General features: G+C 45.2%; 1 protein-coding gene and 1 pseudogene across 6 annotated transcripts in view; one reads left to right on the plus strand and one right to left on the minus strand.

The window, feature by feature from the left end:
- Window positions 1-1,367: 1,367 nt before the first annotated feature.
- Window positions 1,368-6,570, minus strand: LOC136329811 (immediate early response 3-interacting protein 1-like; annotated as a pseudogene).
- Window positions 6,571-7,165: 595 nt separating this feature from the next.
- LTBP1 (latent transforming growth factor beta binding protein 1) overlaps window positions 7,166-24,673 on the plus strand; it is a 432,506-nt gene continuing 414,998 nt past the window's right edge. For 3 of the 6 annotated variants that reach the window (XM_066266869.1, XM_066266873.1, XM_066266874.1), the window contains exons 1-2: window positions 7,167-7,856; window positions 8,881-8,951. In XM_066266869.1, the coding sequence (XP_066122966.1) occupies window positions 7,366-7,856; window positions 8,881-8,951 (562 nt within the window). In that variant the 5' untranslated portion in view covers window positions 7,167-7,365. Of the gene's footprint in view, window positions 7,857-8,880; window positions 8,952-24,673 lie in introns of all 6 variants that reach the window. The other 3 variants (XM_066266871.1, XM_066266870.1, XM_066266875.1) reach the window with 2 other exon arrangements.

Raw genomic sequence — 24,673 nt, forward strand, 5'->3', positions numbered from 1 at the left:
TTAAAATATTGTAACTTGATAATTTCCAGAACAACCATTTACATAGTTTAAATTTTTTCTGCATAAAACTGTATTATGGGATAAGCAATGTTCTAAGATATAAAAACAAAATGTATTTATCATAAATGCTCTCTTGACAGAATGAAAAATTAAGAATCATATTCCTTGAGCCTGACAGGGTAGTGGCACAGTGGATAGAGTGTCAGACTGGGATGTTGAAGACCCAGGTTCGAAACCCCAAGGACGCTGGCTTGAGCAAGGGGCCACTTGGTCTTCTGTAGCCCCCCCCCCCCCCCCCCCGTCAAGGCACATATGAGAAAGCAATCAGCGAACAACTAAAGTGCCGCAACAAAGAATCGATGCTTCTCATCTCTCTCCCTTCCTGTCTGTCCCTATCTGTCTCTCTCTAGCTCTGTCACACACACACACACACACACACACACACACACACACACACAAAGAATCATATCCCTTGATATGCTATTCCAAGAAATTGAAACGTGATGATTTTGGGAGAGGTATATGCTTCACAATAAAGTCTTCTTACATAGTATAGTTTGATTGTAATTGTTTAGGATTGCTTTTATAAGCCAATATTTGTGCTGATTTAAAAAAATAAGGTGCCACTGTGAAAAGGTCATAGACTTTTTACACCAATGAAAATATGTAGATACTGATTTAGTTTCATCATTCAGGCTAATTAATAAGAAATGCATGAAAAGAACTGAAAACAAAAATATAATCATCATGTGACTATCTGACTTACAAAATTAGAATTCTCCCTAAAGCCAGAGAGTACTATAAACCCCTCAATAGTTACTATAAATTGGAATTTTTTCATAGCTAAGACAATATATAGACAAAATATTTAACCAAATAGTTCAAAATAAAAATATCAAAATGATCTCTTTATCCTTTTATATGTAGTAATTACTTCTTAAAAATCCTTTAAATTTCTTCTAGGAGGATGATTACTCTCATATCATAGCTAAGTCACAAGGAATTTCACAATTTTGAAAAAAGTTTCATCTATGAGAAGCGAGAGAGAAAAATCTCTAAAAACACAGAGTGGCAGTCCTGCACACATTCCACAATCCTTACCATAGCTCAGGCTTCTGTTAGCTGGCAGTGATCAAGTGTGGTCCAATCCTGGGTAGTACTGCCTTGAGCAGTCTGATCTTTCCATACTGAAACTATACGTGTAACATTGAAAAAAAAATCGGATAAGTAGGGGCTCTGGTTTAAGTGTCAGGCTTACATTTTGTCAAGTCCAAGGACAGCCAGCTAAGGTATCTATATTCTCATAAAGGCTGAAGTACTAACTTCTGCTGGCATCTCTTCCAAGTCTCTGTCTCGCCCACTGATCTTTACCCAAATAGTAAAGGTAATACAATTGCAAATGAATTTACTATTATCCTGACCAGTGGTGGTCCAGTGGATAGAGTGTTGATCAGAAATGCTGAAGTCCCAGTTTTGAAACCCTGAGGTTGCCAGTTTGAGTGCGGGTTCGCCAGTGTGAGCGTGGTCGACATGATCCCAGTGTCGCTGGCTTGAGCCCATAGGTCGCTGATTTGAAGCCCAAGTTCACTGGCTTGAGCAAGGGGTCACTGACCTGGGTTGAGCCCCTTCCCCCAACCGTCATCCATCAAGGCACATGAAAGAAGCAATTCATGAACAACTAAAGTGAAGCAACTATGAGTTGATGCTTCTCACTCTCTTCCCACCCTCTCAAAATCAATAAAAAAATCAAAAGAAAAAGAATTTACTATTAGCAATGGCACTCTCATCATGGTCCTCACAAATCAAATAAAGTTCATTAGCTGAGATTGAGTTCCTGGCTCATCTCTGCATCTGCCCATTCCCTGGTCAGAGTCTGAGCCGGGGGTCCTTAAGGCGCGCTCCTCAGTAGCATGGCAACGGCCTCAATGCAGAGCAACCCAACCCGCAGCAGCAAGTACAGGGAAAGGCCGTGGTTGCCGAGAGCCGCCCTGAGGCCCCTCCCCCTTTCTTTTTTTTTTTTCACTTTTTTTTTTTTAATTTTTTATTCATTTTAGAGAGGAGAGGGAGAGACAGAGAGAGAGAGAGAGAGAGAGAGAGAGAGAGAGAGGAGAGAAGGAGCTGGAAGCATCAACTCCCATATGTGCCTTGACCAGGCAAGCCCAGGGTTTTGAACCGGCGACCTCAGTATTTCCAGGTCGACGCTTTATCCACTGCGCCACCACAGGTCAGGCCCCCTCCCCCTTTCTTTCCCATTCCTCCATCTCTTTCTCTTGCTCTCACTCTCCTTTTATTCTCTTCCTTTTATCTACAACTTGTTGACTTCCTGTTTCTCTTTCCCTCCTCACCTCCCTTTCTCTTTCTAAGAATGTCTTGATGCAGCTAAAGGGAGCTGAAAGGTACTCCATGAAATCCTAAACTGGAAGAAAACGTAGGTGGGAGTGGTTCTGATCATAGGCAGCCACTAAATTTGATTTGTAGCTGATCTAAAGTGTAGGAGAAGATTTTCAATGACAAAGCTCATAAAGTGTAAGGATAAGGGAAACTGGCTGCGTTTTAAGTCTGACGACTAGTTTCAAAGTGCCTTTCTTAGAGTGTTTGGCATTTGCCAGCCTTCCTTTCTTCCCCTAATCCTCAAGCTCATGAGTTTTTATGGGAAATATAACCCTCTTTTCTGATTCATTTACACTTAGCTCATCTGCGTATTGTTTTGTGAAAACCATCTGTAGTCCAAGAAGTTTTATGAGATCTTTAAATACTTGTTTTTTGGAAGGGGAAGTTGTATAGTGCCAATATAAACAGATCTTGAAACCTAGGGGCGTGTCTGGGTCCAGACCCATGGCATTAAACTGGGTCTGGACTTGGCAAAGGCCAGTCCCCATGCTGGACAGAAACTGGGCTTTCACTCTCAGAATAATAGTGAGTTTAGTGTTTTAGATGAGTAACTATCTCCTATAATAGTACCTTGGGTACATAACACATTTCAAGGATTATCTTGCCAGTATGTAAATAGCAAGAGATTTATGTGCGAAACTGTGATTTTGCTAGAGCTTCTCTGGGACTGCTTACTTATGTGGACATTGCCAAATTAATTATTGTGTATACACACGTGTATACCATGTTTATGGGTCCTTTGGGGATGAGATTAACATTCACACTAGAGGGTCTTCCTGTGGTTATGCTTATATAACAGATGATCTGACTGTGATATATCCAAAGCTGTCATGAGGCGAGTTGCAATCAGGTTGAAGATTGGGGCAAAATACCCACCTCTGCATTGCTATGGGTGGAAGGAAGACCCTGGTCAGATAACCAACTCAGATGGTTAGAGCTCATCCCAAAGCACAGAGGTTGCCCATTCAATCCCTGAGGAGGCACATACAGGAACAGATGGATGTTCCTGTCGCTCTCTCCCCCTTCCACTCTCTCTAAAATTAATAAAAATTTAAAAAGAGGAAGGAAGATTGTATTGCATCTTTTGAACAGTAGAAACCACTTTTCTGCAGAGCCATAGAGCATGGTGAATTCAGGTCATTGGTATTCCCAAATACTAGGATCTTGATTGACCCCAGGGCTCTCTGGAAACAGACTCAGGCAAAATGACCTGTCCAAGTTCCCACGGGAAGTGAAGCAGAGCACGAGAGCCCAGACTGCTGGCTCCCTGTCCAGGCTTTGTCCTCTGCAGGCAGCTGCCTCCTATTGACCAAAAGAGGCTTTGCTGTGTGCAGTTTATCTGTGTCCTGTGAGTGACCCACAAAACAGCCCACCCACCATTGCACTAAAGTCTAGTCCTTTGGTAATGCTGTCCTGCACTATTTTCTGAGCTTTCACCTGTCTGACACCTCTCATCTCCTGTCCTGGCTCTTCAGAATGGAGTTAGTGCTTCTAGACACCCCTTTTCCCCATTTGTTTCAACTGCTGCTATATAATCCCTGTGAAGGCAAACCTCTGTATATTGACTTGAATTGCAGGTGGGAAGTGTTTTCTGTACATGTGAATCTTCCACGAGATGGCAAAGGTTGTACTGCACACTGACATCTTTCAAATCAGGCCCTGACTTGTGAATTCAATATTATTATCTCAAAGTGTTGCTTAATTCAGTTGTTACCTTTTTAATTTATGTATTTGTTTGCTTTGAGAGAGAGGGAGGAGAAAGATTAAAAGCATCAACTTGTAGTTGCTTCACTTTAGTTGTTCATTGATTGCTTCTTATATGTGCCTTGATGTCTGTGTGTGTGTGTGTGTGTGTGTGTGTGTGTGTCTCAAGTTGACCCCTTACTCAAGTCAGTGATCTTGGGATCATGTTGATGAACCTGCTCTCAAGCCAGGACCCTGCATACAACCTGGCAAGACCTTGCTCAAGCCAGTGACCTGGGGATTTCAAATTGGGGACCTCAGTGTCCCAGGTCCATGCTCTATCTACTGTGCCGCCACTGGTCAGGCTGTTTATATTTTTTAAAGCTTTCGTCTCATTTATACCTTGTCTCCCTAATCAGATAGGACAAAGGGGTTGTGCCTTGTGATACTTTGTATCTGCAAAGAGTCAACCTCCGTGCTTGCTAGCACAAGCAGCACTTGGATGTTCATTAGCTTGTTTGGTGTTCTTCTTACAGTTCACTTTTTGACCCATCTTCCTTCTTCAATTTTCTCAGCTAATTCCCTTGGTCTTGGCTGAGAGGCTGACCTGGAGTGACTTCATTGATGACTGTTAGGGCTGGAATGAACTTTATTTTTTTAATTTTTTTATTTTTGTATTTTTCTGAAGCTGGAAATGGGGAGAGACAGTCAGACAGACTCCCGCATGCGCCCAACCGGGATCCACCCGGCACGCCCACCAGGGGCAACGCTTTGCCCACCAGGGGGCGATGCTCTGCCCCTCCGGGGCGTGGCTCTGCTGCAACCAGAGCCACTCTAGCGCCTGGGGCAGAGGCCAAGGAGCCATCCCCAGCGCCCGGGCCATCTTTGCTCCAATGGAGCCTTGGCTGCAGGAGGGGAAGAGAGAGACAGAGAGGAAGGAGGGGGGGGATGGAGAAGCAAATGGGCGCTTCTCCTATGTGCCCTGGCCGGGAATCGAACCCGGGTCCCCCGCACTACCAGGCCGACGCTCTACCGCTGAGCCAACCGGCCAGGTGGAATGAACTTTAAATCCAAATTCTTTGTGCTATGGAGGAGGAAGTTGAAGTTCAGAGAGAAGTGGTCTTCCAGCTAATTAGCCATTGTTAGCACTGAACTGACATCTCCCCTCCAGCCCAATGTCATTTATTCTGGGACAGTGGCTCTCAAAAACCATTCTCATATGAAATTGGTGATCCAGCAGATGGACCTAGGCCCTCTCCTGCAAAATCAAATACAGGAGGTCTTTCCCCAATGCACAGAACTTAAAAGCTATTTTCATTAATTCTTGTGTGTGTGTGTGTGTGTGTGTGTGTGACAAGAGAGATAGAGAGAGGGGCAGATAGGGACAGACAGGTAGGGAGAGAGATGAGAAGCATCAATTCTTTGTTGCAGAACCTTAGTTATTCACTGATTGCTTTCTCATCTGTGCCTTGATGGGGGTGGGGGGACTACAGCAAACTGAGTGACCCCTTGCTCAAGCCAGCAACCTTGGGCTCAAGTTGATGGGCCTTGCTCAGACCAGATGAGCCCACGCTTAAGCTGGTGACCTCGGGGTTTTGAACCTGGGTCCTCTGCATCCCAGTCGGACGCTGTATCCACTGAGCAACTGCCTGGTCAGGCTCCATTAATTCTTGAACCATTGCTACCAATTGTCTACTAGCCAATAGAGGCAGACAACAAAACAAAAGCATAAGCTACAAATAATTATGAACAAGAACAACCAAAGCCTTGAGAACTATCATTCTTAATTATATGGCTTTTAAAATTTATTGATTTTTAGAGAGAGGAGAGATATATAGATAGAAAGATTAGAGCGAGCAGGAAGCATCAACTCATAGTAGTTGCTTCCTGTATATGCCTTGACTCTGCAAGTGCAGGGTTTCGAACTGGCAACCTTGGTATTCCAGGTTCATGCTTTATCCACTGCACCATCACGGGTCAAGCTTAATTATATGGCTTTTTAAAAAGACTGCTATAACCTTGAGTTTTCTATTGTATTCATTTGATAAAATGGAGCATTCTTGCCGGAGACATTGTTTTCACTTCAAATGCTGGAAGTAAATGTATCATTTCATGGCTTTCCCCAAAGAGCACTATGACCTCAAGGGCTCTGTACTCTGGAACATTGTGCATCTCCCTTAATGTGATTTTGGATCATTTCTAGTGAGCGATTATTTCCTTTCGGATAGAAGTTCAGGGAACTGATCTAACTTTTTAAAATTACTAATAACGGCTTGGGGTTGTCATGAATCCTAAACTTTGTATTTCTATCCTAAAGGCCTTTCACCAAGCACAGGGCTGCCTCTGGGGTGAACTGGTGCTGCGGGTTTCCCCATCGACGCGGACGCCCCCTGCTGCTCGCCCTGCACTCTCCTACCGGCGGAGCCAGGAGTAGGGTACCATAAACTGCAAACGGAGAAACCAGCGCACGGAGCTCGCAATCCCACAGAAAGCCATCTAACGCTTTGCTGATCGCCAGATCCGCACACCCTGAACAGTTCTTTCTAGAACCCGATCTGGTATTTTAATGCAATCCCCGCAACAAGTGTCTGAGCAAACAGTGATAAGAAAATGCCTGGGCATGCCTTCTACACAATATCAAACAAACCCTGTGAGGCTTCCAGAAAGCAAGGACCATTCAGTGACTTTGCGGAGTCCTTTGTCCTTTCCCAGGACGAGGGATCAGGAGCCGGGACCTCTGCTTTGCCAACGTAGAGTAACAATCTGTGTGGATGTGGAGGGTGGCGGCGCGTTCTCGGGCTCATCTCACGCTTTCCCCAATTAGGATTTGCTGCCTGACGTCACGTCTGCCGGAGATTGGCTGTTCAGATCTGACACTGGGTTCCGCCGCGAGAGAAACTTTTAAAAGACTTTGCAGCCGGGGCTGCCTCCGAGCGTCCCGCGCGCTCACGCCCGCCCTCGCCCACTCTCGCTGAGTCCCTGGCGCTGCGACCCCGGCACCGCAGCTCGGAGCTCGGCCAGAAGACCCTCACCTTGCGCAGCCTGCTGCCCTCGCCCCTCCCCTCGCGGACTCCCCACCCCCACACCCGCCCCCTCCTCTCCGCCGCTTCGGCTGGGGTCTGGGGCTGCTCAGCCGCCCGCAGAACTTCCTCTCCCGTAACCGAGTTTGCCTCGTCCCGCCTTTCCTGGGCTCTCGGCTGTTCTTGGGGCAGTCTGAGCGCGTGCAGGCGGCCGCAGCCGGCGAGCCGCACGGCTGGGGGCGGGGATCAGGGGCGCCGGCTTGGGCCCGCGATGGCGGGGGCCTGGCTCAGGTGGGGGATCCTGCTCTGGGCAGGGCTGCTCGCGTCGTCCGCACACGGCCGGGTACGGAGGATCACGTACGTGGTGCACCCGGGCCCTGGCCTGGCGGCGGGCTCCTTGCCCCTGGGCGGGCCCCCGCGCTCGCGGACCTTCAACGTCGCGCTCAACGCCAGGTACAGCCGCAGCTCAGCGGGCGCCGGAGCCCCCAGCCGCGCCTCCCCAGGGGTACCCTCGGAGCGGACTCGGCGCACGAGCCAGCTTGGCGGCGCGGCCCTGCCGGGGCTCCGGCCACCACCGCCACCGCCTGAGCCAGCGCGTCCCGGGGGCTCCAGCGGGCAGCTCCACCCCAAGCCGGGCGGTCTCCCGGCGCCCGTCCAGTTCGCCAAACAAGGCAGGCAAGTTGTGCGACCCAAAGTGTCGCAGGAGACCCAGAGCGGCGGGGGCTCGAGGCTGCAGGTTCACCAGAAGCAGCAGCTGCAGGGGTAAGCCCACACCCCTTCCCTCCCTCCCCGCGCGCGCCGCCCGCGCCGGGACCCGGGGGTCAGGGCCACTGCGAGCCCGCAGCGCCGCGGGTGGCGTGCGCGCTAGGTCGCCTTTCTCCTCCCTTCCTGCTTCTCCCCGCGGCGGTGCGGAGAGCGAAGGGAAGAGCGGCGTGCGGGAAGCCCGGGAACTTTCACCCAGGATAAACCCCGAGTGCATTGTTACTGAGCTGCGGGTAACACAAAAGGCATTTCTGCCTGGGGCGTAACCTCCTGTGCGCGAACCCAGCTACTCCTAGAGGTTGGGCGTAAACATGAAGTCACTACAATTTAATCCCTCAGCATCAATTAAACGTCTCTTTGCAACACAGTTTTATTTTTTTCTCCTTAGCTAATGAAAAAAACGTCATGGTTCCTATTCTGTGGCCTAGAACTTTTCAGCGTCCTAGAAATTTTGGGCTTGGTCGTCCTGCACCTGTGGGGTCTGCCGTCCAGGGGCAGTGTGTATTAGCACCGACGGAATTTTTATTGGAAATTTTCTGATATTGGGGGCTTTTGGATATTCTCTATGCCCCCTTTGTCATTAACCACAGTTTGGGGGTGTGGGGGAAAACTAGTTTTGATTATTTGGTGTTTTTCTTAAGAGGTGGTTCCAGGCATTGTGATCTCCTCTCTCCGTTTGGACATTTTTCTCTAAAACTCAGATGTTGATTAAAATGTAGGTGCAGATAATATACAAAATACGTTTGGCGTTACTTTCAGTAAGGAAACTACTTATTAGGACTTCATTGTTTCCTTCTGTGTAGCTCTAGGGTATGCAGGCTTTTTGGTTCTCCCACCCTTTTCCAATACACCCTTCTACCTGGGCAGCTTTGGGTTTGGCATGCTGGGCACCCATTAGGGCTCTCTGGAAGCGAGGGGAACATAGAAGCAGGATGCTGGGCTTGCAGGAGCCCCCTGGAAGCTTGGGGTTCTACCAGAAGAAAGGGTTTCTACTGTTGGACTCTGAAGTCTTGCTTTGTTTCAGGGTCAATGTCTGTGGAGGGCAGTGCTGCCACGGCTGGAGTAAGGCCCCGGGTTCCCAGAGGTGCACCAAACGTAAGTTTTCACGTTCACAGTGGTTCTTTCTGTACGGTAGGCAAAGTGGGTCTGTCCTCACCGGCGATCCAATAGGGGTCATGTGAAAGGGGCTAATGTTGCCCTAGATAAGTTGGTATCTGAGATACAATCCACCAGGGCTGGGCTAAGGTAATGTTGGTATCAATGCCAGCAGCAAATTGCTGTACAGAACCATGCAGCCAAGATTTCTCTGCACTCAACTCATGTACTAATCACTCCGTCACACCTGTCAATCAGGAGTTGGGCAAAGCATTCCCATTGGAGGATGCTGTATGGCAGAATGATACAATTCATTTAAACATGGATGTCAATAAATGGAAAACATTTCTCAAGATTTCAGGAGGGGAATGGGAAGTAGGAGGTCCTATTTTGTAATAAAACATCAGTGGTTTTTAAAGCTTTTTGAAAACAGCAACCAGAATCCTTGAGACCTTACTGTTTCCCAGGAGGTAACCACTCTACTATTCTTCTGAACTGACAAATGTGGTTTCCTGCAGTTAATACACATGCTTTGTGGTGCTTTAGATGAATAGATTAGTGATGCATATAGATCTGAAAATATATTCCCTATGCCTTGTGAAGTTAAGGATGAAGTGGAAACATATTTTGAGGTTCCTCTTCACAAGTTGCTTCTGTCAGTTGCTAATTGGAAATAAAGAAATTTTACTTCCACTCAGAAAAAGTTAAGCATTCTTAGGTGTAGTCTACATAGAGCTTGAGCCATAACCATGTGGACTAGAATTGTCCAAAATTTTAGCTGCTTAAAAGTTTTCAGCCTAGTAAGTCAAATTTAGCAATTTGTCTTGTGCATGGTTTAAATTTTAGAACGCTGGTGGATGAGTTTTTAAAAATTCTAGTACAATCATTCTGGTGTACTTGTTTGTTGAAAAATGCCTTCAATCCTTGAAAATAGCTGATTGGCTTGGTCTAGTGGCTTTAATATTATAAAAGGAAGTGTCCAGATGGGTTATGATTTGGCCGTGATCAAGGAATAATAGCAGATGTAAACTCACTATCAGCCTCCTGATGATTGAACTCAAACACTAGATCAGAAATGCTCAGGGTTGTTGGCATTTGAGATGAAGTCATCATTTTTCACTTCTTAGATTACACTTGACAATAGTGCACCAGTATTTTCCTGGATTTACAATTGCCCAGGTCAAATTACACACACTCTTCTCCCTTCAGGAACTCCTGTTCAAAACCTGATATGATATGTTTTGCCTGCAACACAGGGACAACCCATCTGTGATCGCCCCATTGCAGTGGGATATTTGTGTGTAAAGATTCAAATACGGGGCCCTGGCCGGTTGGCTCAGCGGTAGAGCGTCGGCCTGGCGTGCGGGGGACCCAGGTTCGATTCCCGGCCAGGGCACACAGGAGAGGCGCCCATTTGCTTCTCCACCCCCACCCCCCTCCTTCCTCTCTGTCTCTCTCTTCCCCTCCCGCAGCCAAGGCTCCATTGGAGCAAAGATGGCCCGGGCGCTGGGGATGGCTCCTTGGCCTTTGCCTCAGGCGCTGGAGTGGCTCTGGTCGCGGCAGAGTGACGCCCCGGAGGGGCAGAGCATCACCCCCTGGTGGGCAGAGCGTCGCCCCTGGTGGGCGTGCCGGGTGGATCCCGGTCGGGCGCATGCGGGAGTCTGTCTGACTGTCTCTCCCAGTTTCTAGCTTCAGAAAAATACAAAAAAAAAAAAAAAAAAAAAAAAGATTCAAATACGGATCAGGATTTTGGAGATGCTGGGTGGGTGCTCCTTTGATGCCTGTTGGAGAGACTGCATTAAGACTTTAAGAAGTTTGCTTGGCAAATGATGCAGTCAGGTGCCCTCTTTGAAAAGAGCAGTCCCCCATTCTCAGGTTATTTGAGGATTTTGAGACCCAAAGATGTTCTAGAGCAGGGGTAGTCAGCCTTTTTATACCTACCGCCCACTTTTGTATCTCTGTTAGTAGTAAAATTTTCTAACCACCCACCGGTTCCACAGTAATGGGGATTTATAAAGTAGGAAAGTAACTTTACTTTATAAAATTTATAAAGCAGAGTTATAGCAAGTTAAGGCATATAGTAATAATTACTTACCAAGTACTTTATGTTGGAGTTTTGCAAAGTTTGGCAGAATAAATCTTTATAAAACAACTTACTGTAGTTAAATCTATCTTTTTATTTATACTTTGGTTGCTCTGCTACTGCCCACCATGAAAGCTGAAACTCCCACTAGTGGGCGGTAGGGACCAGGTTGACTACCACTGTTCTAGAAGATCCAAAGATGCTCTAGAAGGAGAGCATCCAGATATTGAGGAATTGCCACATGGCTTTCTGCTACTCCAGGTGAGAGAGGAAAGGACATATGTGTGCCTAGGGTTAGCTGGGTGTGCCTTCTGAGAAGCTGGGGTTGAACAGTCACTGCAGGGTTCCAAGGAAGTTGCTCCATTGATTTACTCTCATGATACCTACAGCAGATGTTTCTGGCTCTTGGCTCAAGTTATCTTTCCAGGTCGTAGAAGGCAGCCCTTGGGCCGCACTGGGATCTAAGCAATGCAGTAGGGGTTACCGCTGATGCTGGGAACTTGTGTCCATGGCTGAGCAGTGTGACACCAGGAAAAACCCTTGGTTCAGAAGATTGAGTTCAAATCCTCAAGCCTTCACTAGCTAGCCGTGTGGCCTTGGGGAAACTCATTTGACTGCTTTAACCCTATCTCCCTTCCTGAGATGACTGTGCCGCAGGGAACAAGGTGAAAGATAACGAGAGTGAAAACCAGAAAGATTCTGAGTTTCTACTGGGTCAAGCCCTGTACCTCCTGTCGAATTTATCTATTACTTGGCTTTCTTCTTTTCCCATGTGTGTATGTTTCCCCACACTGGCCCTTGTCTAGTCTTCTTTTCAGAGTAGTTGAGGGTTGAGGGGATGGGTAAATGGGGAAGATGAATAAGTTCTGAAGATCTAATGCATAGCGCTGTGACTACAGTATACTTGAGATTTGCTCAGCGGGTAGATCTTAAAGTGCCCTCACCACAAAAAGGAAATGTTAACTATGTTAGGTGATGGGCAGTGATGAGATTCAGCCAGTTCACACCAGTTCGGCCAAACTGATACCTAACTTTTGTTTAGTTTGGCGAACTGATTATTAAAATGGCACTTATAACCAGGGTTCCCTCTAAGGTTGGTGCTGGGGCAGCTGCCCAATGTGGAAGTTAAAAATTTCCATTCCTTACTTTTGTTTAACATTAATCTGTGCAACAGTGTATTTTGAGCGCCCATGGTAATGTTCATTCGGTTCATAGGTGGAAAGAATATGATGGAACTATGCTTGTAATATTTATTTATTCATTTCATAAAACTCATTTTCCCTTTGATGAAATACTACATTTTAATTCCTTCGTGTTTGTTGCTTCAGTAAACAAACATGTAACGTAAAGAGAAAAAGTGCCAAGCAACCAGGGGGTGACAAGCTGTCATTGGAAATATCTTAAATAACAGTTTTATTGTTTTCTATCAGGTACTATTTAATACTTTTTCATTAATATTTTAAAACTCTTTATATAATTTAGTTTTGTACACCTCTTTTATTGTTCTTAAGTATTAAATGCATGAAATAATAAACTACCTTTCGGTATATCATTTTTTATACTTAAAAGTGACCATTAGGCATTAGAACCGGTTGTTAAATTATTTAAATCCAGCCCTGGCCGGTTGGCTCAGTGGTAGAGCGTCGGCCTGGCGTGCAGGAGTCCCGGGTTTGATTCCAGGCCAGGGCACACAGAAGTGCCCACCTGCTTCTCCACTCCTCCCCCTCTCCTTCCTCTCTGTCTCTTCCCCTCCTGAGGCTCCATTGGAGCAAAGTTTGCCCGGGCGCTGAGGATGGCTCTGTGGCCTCTGCCTCAGGCGCTAGAATGGCTCTGGTTGCAACAGAGCAATGCCCCCTGGTGGGCATGCCTGTTGGATCCCGGTTGGGTGCATGCGGGAGTCTGTCTGACTGCCTCCCCGTTTCCAACTTCGGAAAAAATACCAAAAAAAAAAAAAAAAATTATTTGAATCCCATCACTGGTGATGGGTATGTTAATTAGCTTGATTGGGGTAGTTACTTGACAACATACCAAACAATGGCATACACCTTAAATATATCTAATTTTTATTTGTCAATTATACTTCAAAAAAGATGAAAAAAAAAGATCATTCCTGTTCTGCTCTGTTTTTGATTACCAAGAAAAAAAGAACTAAAGTACTTTGGGGTTGTTCTGTACCCCTGAATGATAGAGTTTAAAAGAGACTAAATGTCAGATTATTTGTGTGCCTCTAGTTCTCTTTGTGCAAAAGCTTGCTGTCCAGGGAGGAAATGCTCCCCTAAGGTATTCATAAATTAATGGAAGAAATCCTGCCACCAGTTTTTGTGGCTGAAACTACTTCAGTAGATACTACTGAAGTTGAGGTGGCAAAAGGAATCAATTTGTGGTCTCCTTCCTCTCTCATTTCCTTATTATGCTGAGACTGAACAATTGCAATTGCATATGAATTAATTCACTTAAAAATACAAAAACACCAATGGTATGCCAAACATGAAGTTCCTGCCTAATATAGCAGTCATAAAATGTGTACACATATCCAAATGTATCCTGCAGGATGCCTCCTAATGGTCATTATATTTTGAGGCTAATTGAAAGACTTTTGTTGAAGATTTCAGTTTATATATAGGTCATGTTCAATTGATGCAAAAAGTATTTCTGCGAAGTGATTGGATGTGTTTATGTTGTTTCGTTTGCTTAATCCAGTGAAGAAAATAAGGTGCCTTTTCGAGGCAGCCTGAATTGTATTTAGTTGATTGAAACTGAATTTAAATGGCCCCAGACAAATGCTTCTGAAGATTGAAGATTTAGTGAACCTTGAATCGCAGATCAGAGGGATGTGAAACAAGCAGGCAGCAGACCCCCCTGGGCAGAGAATGGATATATGCATCCACAGAGGTGGTCCTGGGGCTCTGGCTGCCCAGCCTTCTCTGTAGGGATGTCCAGTCGCATGTTAATGTGGCTTTTCCAGACACCTTTTGTGTGTGGAACTCTAGAAGTTGAAATCACAGCACAAGATATATCATTATCGTTATTAATATGGAGTGACTGCTGATAATGATATCAGTTTTGGGTAAAATAAATAGTGCCACATTTTTCTTCTTTCCAAAGAGTTAGCATTTATAGGAGGACTGTGTACCTTAGTTTGTCTTTTGAGTGGCGCATTAATGTTTTTTTCCTCACACCATTTTTGTATTTTTTCCTTTTCTTTCTTTTTTGTGACAGAGACAGAGAGAGGACAGATAGGGACACACAGACAGGAAGGGAAAGAAATGAGGAGCATCAATTCTTCATTGGGGCACCTTAATTGTTCACTGATTGCTTTCTCATATGTGCCTTGATGGGGGGTCCATAGCAGACCAAGTGACCTCTTACTCAGGCCAGCGACCTTGAGCTCAAGCTGGTGAGCCTTGTTCAAACCAGATGAGCCCATGCTCAAGTTGGCGACCTAAGGGTTTTGAACCTGGGTCCTCTGCATCCCAGTCTAACTCCCTATCCATTGTGCCATGACCTGGCCAGGCCCATTTTTGTATTTTTTTTCCCCCTCCATTTAAACTGAATGCATTGCCATTTGGGTTCTTTCAAATTTTTTTTTTGTCCCCTTTTCAGGGCAAATGTGGGCCAGAAGGAGACCTTGCCAGTGGGCTTGGCTCTAAAGAGGAGACTGGACATGGGAACAGATAACACAAAGTACAGGAGAGACGAGGGTGAGGTCAGGTTGGCAGGATGAGGTAGACAGAAGAGGAAAATGGCGGAGGGCCTGGCACGTTGCAGCCCTCCCTAAATGCATGGACGGTCCTTTCATTTATTTAACAGATATCTGTTCAGCTTTTACCATGTGCCACATTCTATGAATAGAGAAGAAATGCAGCCAGCTGTAGGGAGTACTGGGTCTGTTTTTACTCACTTAACTCATGGCACATCAAATGACTTGTTCTCTCTTTAGCAAGAAACAGAAAAATCGATATTCCATTGCTTTTCCATTGGCATTCAGCCCACGCTGCTTTGAAAAAAGAAAACCCAAACCTAGATGTGCTCCTTAATTATATACAGAAGGGACAGAGTTATGTATACCCTTGGTGGTCAGCAATGCTGCAGTTGATGGCATCATCTGGGAGGCTGTAATGCGGCTGGAGTTCTGGGTGACCCAGGGCACTTTCAGGCTGTCTCCTATCCCTTTTGGCTCAGCGTTGTGCGAGCTAAGCTCAGGAGTCAGGCCCAGAGTGATTACACATTTTTCGTGTGCCTGCTATGGCCATTGACAGCTGCTTTGCCAGTAGATCTGCGGTGAGGTTTACCATGGCAGCTGCAGGGGGGCGGGCATCCCCCAGTGGGGGGGGGTGTCCCGGCCCCAGCGCTGGGAGCTGGGGTGGGAGAGCCGGCTAGAAAATCTGGTCATGCTGCACAGACAGCCTGGCGAAGCGAGAGGGACCCAGAGGTCAAGTTCACACTGGGTCAAATATGTGTTCTCAACACTAGTTAAAATAAACATTTAGGAACCATAAATTCTGGGTTGCAATAGTACTTAAACCTCAGCCAGGAAGCCCTCCACCAGCCCCCAGGGCCAGCCTGGACCCAGCGGCCGCCCGCCCGTCCCACACCACCCTGCCCTGCCGGGCCTGGCCCTCGGGAAGCCGACTTGTTGAAAGGACCTCTGGCAACCACAAGGGCTTACTGTTTCTGACCTGCTATTTGTTGTCTTGGATATTCCAAACATATGCAAACATGTTTGGGAGCTCAAACATTTTCCTAAAATGTGGATTTTGCTCCCAAGTCCTTGCTAGCAATGAACAGGGGGACGTGGAGTGCTTATGTATGGTTGGGTCACCCCTTGCTTACTGCTAACCAGGCTGCGCGCAGACTGAGGAGCTGCTGGGATGGGAAGGGCTGGGCCATGCTTGTGCTGAGAGTATTTTCATCTTTACACCCAATGGGGGTCTGCTAGGCAGCCATGATTTATCAACCCCTTTACTAGTAGGGGGCAGTGCTCAGACCCTAGCCCAGATTTGTGGCCCTTGGTTCATTGTCCCTCCCACTGCCCTCGGCTGCCTGGGCGTCCGGTGCTGCAACGGTCTTGAGGTCTTGCGTTGTCCTAGTTCTCTGTCTGGACAGTCCTGACTTGGACTGGCTTTTGCTGCCTCAGTAGCCTCTGTGATTTCCCAAGCTGTATTCGTTTGCTAGGGCTGCCATAGCAAAGTGCCACAACCCGGGTAGCTCAGAACAGCAGACCTTGATTATCTCAGAGTTCTGGAGCCTCCAAGTCCATAATCAAGGTCTCGACGGGGTTGGTTCCTTCCGAGGGCTGTGAGGGAAGGACCAGTTCCAGGTCTCTCTTCTTGATTTATCGCTGGCCGTCTTCTCTCTGTATCTCTTTACCTCATCCTCCCTCAATGGGTGTCTTTGTGTCCAAGTTTCCCTTTTTATCAGGGCACCAGTCCTATTATTGAATTAGGGCTTATTCTAATGATCTCATTTTAACTGGATTACCTCTATAAAGCTCCTATATCCAAATGAGGTTCAAATAAGGTCACATACTAAGGTACTGGGGATTAGGACTCCAACATCTTTCAATTTCAGAAGGCACAACTCAACTCATAATACAAGCCCTTAAATACTGTACACATGGACTTAAGAGGTGGGCTGCTTGGAGGTGGGTCACCTCTGGGGTGCTTGGGGATTCCCTAGCAACAACCCAGGGATGGGGGGGAGGCTCTGTTGGCTCTTCCCACACTGTGGGTCTAGTTTGGCTTCTGCCCTAACGTTATGATTCTAGCCATTTTTACTTGGTCTATTTTGAGAGATTCTAGATTGGTGGCTCTTAAACATGAATGTACAGCGTATCACTGGTGGAGTTTGTTCAAGTGCTTTATTGGATCAGAATCTTTGAGGTTTCCACAAGCACCCCAGGTGACACCGAGGAAGGTGGCCCCTCTTAAGAAACAGGGATTCAGAAGAAATCCTTCCGGGGCAATAAATATGACCTTTTGTCTAGAAATTTAAGGGCCAAGCCCAACACTTAACAATTTCGAAACTTTTTAAGGTGAGGGTCCTCTAAATACTACCTTAGCTCAATTTTGAACAGTACATACAAAGATTGCAGCATATTAAGGTTACGCCATCTAGTTTTTCTTTAGCTAGTTGAATGTTTGATAAAAACATTTATTTTAACAAGAGTTGGGAAATTTCAAAATTGTTAGTGATATGTAGGTGGTTAAATAAAGTGATTTTTAAAAAGGTCGAAACACTTTGGAACATATTGAGTGTTCTTTTCCACTATTCTATTTTTAATTGTAAAATATTTTAAATACACAGAAAAACAGAAAGTATTATGTCCAATAGGATCATGTTTTTAAAGGCTCCCAGATGTGGTAATGAAGCACAGTGATTTAGAGATAAGGGAGAGACTATGGTCTTATCTTGCTCTAAATGTGTGTTTTACTAATGAAATTTCCTGTCTTGTTAGTGGAGAGAAAACGGTACATAATTGGTTGGTGTGACACAAATTGGTTGTTTTGGTACTTATGGAAAAATACATTACAACTTTATTTACCTGTGTATCCCCATGGATACCTGTTCATTTGCCTTGCTTATTATGAAGGACTGAACATTTCTGGTAGGCACAGCCCATTGAACTGTGAGACCTGGGGTGAGGCTGGGTTACCCCATTCACAGCACAGGTCTGATGATGGCCTGTACCAGGCCTCCCCAAACTACGACCCCCCCCCCGCCGCACTTCCGGAAGGGGCACCTCTTTCATTTATGGTCAGTGAGAGGAGCATTGTATGTGGTGGCCCTCCAACGGTCTGAGGGACAGTGAACTGGCCCCCTGTGTAAAAAGTTTGGGGACCCCTGGTACCGTCATTCAGAGGCTTGTTAGGGTACTGTATAAAGCAGTGGTCTCAAACTCAACTCAGCATGTGGGCCGCAGAGCAAGATCACAGCCGTCCGGCGGGCCGCACTAGGTCTACAAAAGGCAACTGTTACGCAACACTTTTCTCACTGCAGTTGAAAACAAAAAAAAAATCAGTACAACAAGCACAATCGTATATGCAGTTTACTCAGTGTCACAAAACGACCAGAAACTGTAGTTCGCATCACAACTGCTGTTAACTAAGCTAATATCTAGCTAGGATGCTAGAGAAATGAAAAATACAAGTAGGCCCCGAGGCTTACTTAATTTTATCCAAAATATTTTGAACTTCGTGGATTAGTCTGCGGGCCGCACAAAATTGTTCGGCGGGCCGCATGCAGCCCGTGGGCCGCGAGTTTGAGACCCCTGGTATAAAGTAATGAATGAGAAATGCTTAGAGTTTAGAACTCCTGCCCAATAATATTTGAGTTCTCAGGGATCCCGTTCTGCTTAGGCTCATCCCTTTCTGGGTGCCCAGCCTTCTGCACACCCTGCTTTAAGTTTCTCAGACCCCCTGGTGAAAATCATGGTGTTCTCTCCTTATCTCCCCCAAGTACTGATTTTATTCTTCTTGGCTCTGCGAATGACTGGATCAGGTGGGAGAGACATCTATGTCCCCATCAGTGTGGATCTCCTGGGGAGCCAGGATTTTCTTTGTGTAAGTACCCAGGCTGTGTTCCTTGCCTTGGTCGAAATGTTAACTGAATTAACTAAAATCGAACTGAACTACCACGTCTGATTTTGTTGTGTTGTGAATACCGTCTTATAAATTTTATATAAAGAATTCCACTTCCTTTGTTTACTTCACGTTTTGGCAATCTTTCCACTTGGTTTTCTTTCCCCTCTCTTCTCTGTGTGGTTATCCTTGCCCAACAGACATTGCTTAGTCTGACAGCTTTTCAAGGGCACACCACCTTATTCTATTTCCTCCTACTTCCTCTCTGTAGACTGCCCTGGCATGGCCCAAACTTTAAGACGACTTTTCCTTTCTTCCTGCCAATTTTAGAATCTTTCTGTTCAACATCATCTGATAGAGATTTGGGACTAAGTAAAATGAATGTTGTATGATTTTCCCCTGTAATTTTAGATCCCCAAATACTGCTCTTGGCCAACTACACTATTCCCTGTGGCTTTTTCACTCCACCACATTTGAGTAATATTGTTGGCACAGACATAAGTAAACAGTTTGCGAATGTTGTGTTTTGTAAATTAGGAGATGGATGGGCTGGTTTTTGAATACATGCCTTTGGTTCTACTGGACCAGGGGGAAGATGAGTTTGGTCGATGGATGTGGGAAGACAAATTGGGGGAAGGTGTTGCTGCCTGAAGTTGATGTGGCCAACTTTTCTGAATGGATGAAATCAGTTCAGAGCTGAGAACAAAATGTCTATAGGGGGACCTTCAGAAGCTTTTGGGAATAAATTCAAGGAGAATCTTCACAGAGGAGATAGGATGCAACTAGTAAAAAACCACTGAAGGAAAATAGGGTAATAAAATAAATAAAACATAATAAGGATCTTTTATCTTTATACACTTAAAAATGTCTATATTTCTTATGGCATTACCAAAAAATTCCTATCTCAATTTCAATCTTGCAGGAACTTTATTTTATTAGTGTTATAAATTAGATGTAGAATCTCCATATGTATTTTATTTTAACACCATATCAAGTGGATAGTTAATAATTAGCATCTTCAAAATAAGTTTTATTATAAAAGGTATTTAAGTCAGCAAAGACATACCAATCTCACCTTGATGAATTATTTGCTCCATTGATTCATGCTTCTGCCATTAGTTGTGAAGATTCAAGTGGCTCAAGTAAATAGTTCTTCTGAGAATTTTTAAAACCTAAATAAAATGAATAAAAGAGTACTGTTCACTAGCCATCCTCATTTAGGTTATTTTTGTGAATATCAGGCATACAAATCTTCTTCTTTTTTTTTTTTTTGTGGGAGAGGCATAGTCAGAGAGATGGACAGATACGGACAGACAGGCAGGAAAGCAGAGAGATGAGAAGATCAGTTCTTCGTTGCGGCACCTTAGTTGTTCCTCGATTGCTTTCTCATATGTGCCTTTACTGAGGAGCTCCACAGAGCCAGTGACCCCATGCTCAAGCCAGTGACCTTGGGCTTCAATCAAGCCAGCGACTTTGGGCTTCAAGCCAGCGACCTTGGGCTTCAAGCCAGAGACTTTTGGGCTCAAGCCAACGACCATGGGGTCATGTCTCTGATCCCATGCTCAAGCTTGTGACCCTGGCTCAAGCTGGAGAGCCCGTGCTCAAGCTGGTGATGTAGGGGTTTTAAACCTGGGTCCTCAGCGTCCCAGGTCGACTTGCTATCCACAGCGCCACTGTCTGGTCAGGCTAAATCCTCTTCTCTCTTAATGTTTTTCACATTGTCTCACAGTCGTGAGCTCTGTGAGGGTAGGGAGCATACTTAGCCATCTTTCCATCCTCAGTATCTGGCAAGTGCACATAGGCTTTTACAGAATGAATGATTGATGAATGGATAGATTTATTTGTTGCACTTTTACTAGCCCCTGTGTACTAGGTACAGGCACCCAAAGTGGTAAGCTCTGTGAAGAAAATAAAGCAGGTGATAGGCTAGACAGTAGTGGGGACTGGTGGAGGGGAGCGTGATTGGGGAAGTTCTCTGTAAGGAAGTGACATAAGAGACCTGTGTGATGTTGGAACGGGTCTGGAGAAAGAGTCTTTTTAGCCCTGGGGTAGGAATAGGCCTGGTCTGGTGCAGAAACCCAGAAGTGAATATTAGGGGGTTGCAGTGAGGGCTGGGGTAGTAGGTGATAAGGGAGGCTTGGCTGGATCGCTAGTCAGGTATTGGCAGGTGATATAAGGCCATCGATAAGATAATAAAGGGGGTTTAGAAATGCAAGTGGATTTATTATTAAGGAATTGGTGCTTTTTAGGACTACTTTGGAGGCCTGGAAAAAGAATTATTATTTTTAAAATTTGAATTTATTGGGATAACATTGGTTCACAAAACCATACAGGTTTCAAGTGTTCAACTCAGTATGACACCATCTGCACACCACATCGCGCACCTCCCACCCTGAGCAGAGTCTTTTTCCATCCCTGTTTTTGTCCCCTTTGCCTCCCTCCACCTGGAAAAATAATGTTTTAAATTGAAAATTTATTCAGTCACCTTTATTGCTATTTTTTATTGATGAGAAAAACTGCATATGGGACAGTTTAGTATGCAGGACTGCAGCAAATTACTGTCATAGCCTGACCATGTGCATTGTGCCCTGGTTGCCAGACCGGCCCATGTGGGTTGGACCCCCAGTCCATCCCCTGCTACTGTACCCCCATGCCTCTGTGGAGCTTTGGCAGAATGGTGACACACATCACAGTCACAAGGCCAGACTTGGGAAGAAAGCCTGAGGGTTAGAAAAGGAAAAGTCTCTGGTCACAGCTGTGTCAAAAGGCAGGTTATTTGGGATCCTCACATGGTACTAAATACAAAATAAAATGTTTAAAACTTTTAAAAAGAGAAGATGACAATTCCACTCAGGTCACCATAGAAAAATCACAGAGAGCAGTTAGAATATCTTTTTCTTTCTTTTTCTTTTTAAGATTTTATTTTTATGACTTAATTTATTCATTCTAGAGAGGAGAGACAGAGAGAAGGAAAGAGAGGGAGAGAGAGAGAAGGGAGGAGGGGCAGGAAGCATCAACTCCCATATGTGCCTTGACCGGGCAAGCCCAGGGTTTCAAACCGGTGATCTCAGCATCCAGGTCAACGCTTTATCCACTGTGCCACCACAGGTCAGGCAAGTTAGAATATCTTAAAGTGAGAGTGCAAAATTTTTGGAATATGTTTGAATGCTGTTACGAGGTTTTGTTCCCTTTCACCCCCAATCTAATTCATAAATTGTGGGGTGAGCCCCAGGTGGATGCATTAAGGTAGGTGCAGCAGCAGCCTCTGCTGGGCATCTTGGGCAATCACTCACCGCTGGTGGGCCATTCTGTTCCTGTTTGTGTAATGGGGTTAATAGCACCCATTGGCTACACCTCCCATTTTGTAGTAAATATTAAATAAAATATGGTTTGTAAAAGTGCTTCCCAAAAGAGCCATATAAACACAAAGTGATCTTACTAATAAAGTTTTTCTGGCTGTTTTATGAAAAGCTTTCAGTTTGTGAACATTTTCACTATAACGAGTTGGTATATTTCTTGTTCTGAACAAGAGAATGCTTCGTGTGTTTCCACGTGACTGCGAGGGTTGCAGACCTTGTGTCTCAGGTCTTTAAATTGGTCACCCTGTTTACCAATGGCTTATGGTTTCTCGAGGCACCTTCTGGAAGTTGGTTTGAAAATAAGCAAAAATACCTAACTCTCAGAGCCATCTGTTTCTTATAGTGATAATGAAAAGGTTTAGTTAGTCCAGAATATCTTAGCAATAGGAGGTGGAATAATTCAGACGATAAGTAAATTAAAGGCAGGGACCGTATTTTTTTTTTTTTTAATGTTTTATCCATTAGGAAGTTGGCCTACACAGCACTTCTCTGTATACAATGGACCTTCAGTAAGGTTCCTTGATTAATAAGCATTACAAGTCACTTTTGTTTCTGCAGGAAAGGCCAGCTGAAATTCATTTAAATCAGCGGATACCAAGATTATGTTATTAACCGGTTCCTTTTGTTATGAGAGAATATTAGCAAACCTCCCTGTGGAACAGTTTTTAATACTCAGTTTTGAGTGTTAAAATTGCCCCATTTCATCCTATAATATGGACTGCTTTAATGGCATTTCACAGACCTAGTGGTTCTTAAAGTGTGGTCCCTAGACCAAGGGCAGCAGCATCGCCTTGAACTTGTAGGAAATGCACATTCTTGGGCCCTTCCTTCAACCTCCTGGATCACAAATTGGGCACGGGGCGAGCACTCTGTTTAGCAAGCCCTCTGGGCGATGCTGATACAGCTGGAGTTTGAGAAGCACTGCTCTAGCTGAATCCACCTTCTCTTCTTTTTTAATACCCGCCCTCCCTTGTTCCTACGTAGCCGGAGGAGTGGTACGGGTAAATTGGCCCCTTTTGGGCTCCAAGACTTGGGGACTAGAAGCTAATTAATGCTTTCTTGCCCTTTCCAACAGAATGGGGCTGTTCTGCAGTCTCTGACGGGGACTTCATAATGTTCTGAGCAGGTGCAGCGTGACTGTTACTACATGTTCTGTTTCATAGGCTCACTGAGCAGACCAGAGAAACCATTCTGCCATCAAGAGTGTGAATTTTGTACCTTTGGGCCTTCCTAGTCCTATTCTGTTCTTGAACACAGAAGTTCTCAGATTACCCTTCTTCATATTCTTTAAAGCTGCATTTATCAAGGTGTGGTGCTTGGACCCCCTGTGGGTCACAACCCCTCTGTGGAATGTGTAATAAATGCAGGCTGTGGGGCCGCACCCCAGACTACCAAATTGGGACCCCTAGGGCTGCTCCATGACCTTTGTTTTCATTAGCGTCCAGCTGACCAGTCCTCACCAAATCGTAGAACCCTGGGGTTAAAGTAGGTTGGTTACCGGAATAAAAGATCTCAGAGGCAAAGAAGGATGATCAAGGTGTTGCAAAAAGTATTAGGAGTGAGTGTGACATTTTGTTGTAGAGGCGAGTGCCACTGCTCATTTTCAAAACAGTTTAAATGTGGAATGAAGAGCAAGTTCTTGTCCGGAACATGCCCTCAGCGTTGGCAGCAGTGAAGCACTCTCGTGTGAAGAGGAGGAAGGTCAGAGACGGCTGAGGCAGGCTGCTCGGCCATTCCTTGGGGTCCTCGTGACTCAGTGCTGGGAGTCACCGGAGGACTACATCAGATGTTTGGAAACAGCCCAGTCAAGAATTTCAGCAATGACGCACACTTTTATTAGCTGTGTAGTATTTAGGAAAACAATGGCTTGTTCTAAGACTAGGAGCCTTGGTAGAAAGAGCTGAAGGAGTTTGTTTATGCTTATCCAGTGAAAGAGACAATTTTTCCCCATTATGTATCTTTTTTTACTTCCTGCAAAATAAATGAACGCAAAGACATGTTACCCGAGTACTAAAGAAATATTAGGTCTTTTAAAAATGTTTATTCCTCTCCAAGTACAAAAGTGTTTTTTTGGTAGGAGGAGCTGCTTATTTAAATCATCAATTATGACTATTTATACCTCTTTAAAAGTAAACATTCTATCTTCCCAGTGTAAGCATGTATTGACTTTTAAATGACTGCATGTTACTTTGGATGAACCATCCCAGTACTGAACTACATGTAGACAAGGCTGCACTCTAAGACAGTGGTGCTCAAATTTTGTAAAGACCACACACATTTGAGGAATTGCTTAAAAACCTTTTAGTTCTCACTCCTTCAAACTGTGTGGGCACGTTTTAAAAAAACAAGCGCTACCATTTTTATGGCCAAGTTATCACTGGGTATATATATCATTTCAGTTCACTAAGTTTTCATGAAGTGCCTGCTATATAGAAGGCATTGTGGTTTGGGCCAACAAGACAATCAAGACCCTGCTCTGGGGGGCTGACAGTCTGGCCGTTTCTGAAGGAAGAACATTGCTAATTGGCAGCTTTCTAAGGGTGGTTTCTCCTATGAATTACAGGTGCAAACAAGGTTCCTTTTATCTCTCCCATGCCTAGTACATGGTATGTACTCAATAACTTTTTTTTGACTTAATGAATGAATGAATCTTTCATGTCTTTCTGACCTTGTTGGGTCAATTAGTTGAATGCTGGAAAT

The sequence above is a fragment of the Saccopteryx bilineata genome, chromosome 3 (genome assembly GCF_036850765.1).
Source record: "Saccopteryx bilineata isolate mSacBil1 chromosome 3, mSacBil1_pri_phased_curated, whole genome shotgun sequence".
Taxonomy (NCBI): domain Eukaryota; kingdom Metazoa; phylum Chordata; class Mammalia; order Chiroptera; family Emballonuridae; genus Saccopteryx; species Saccopteryx bilineata.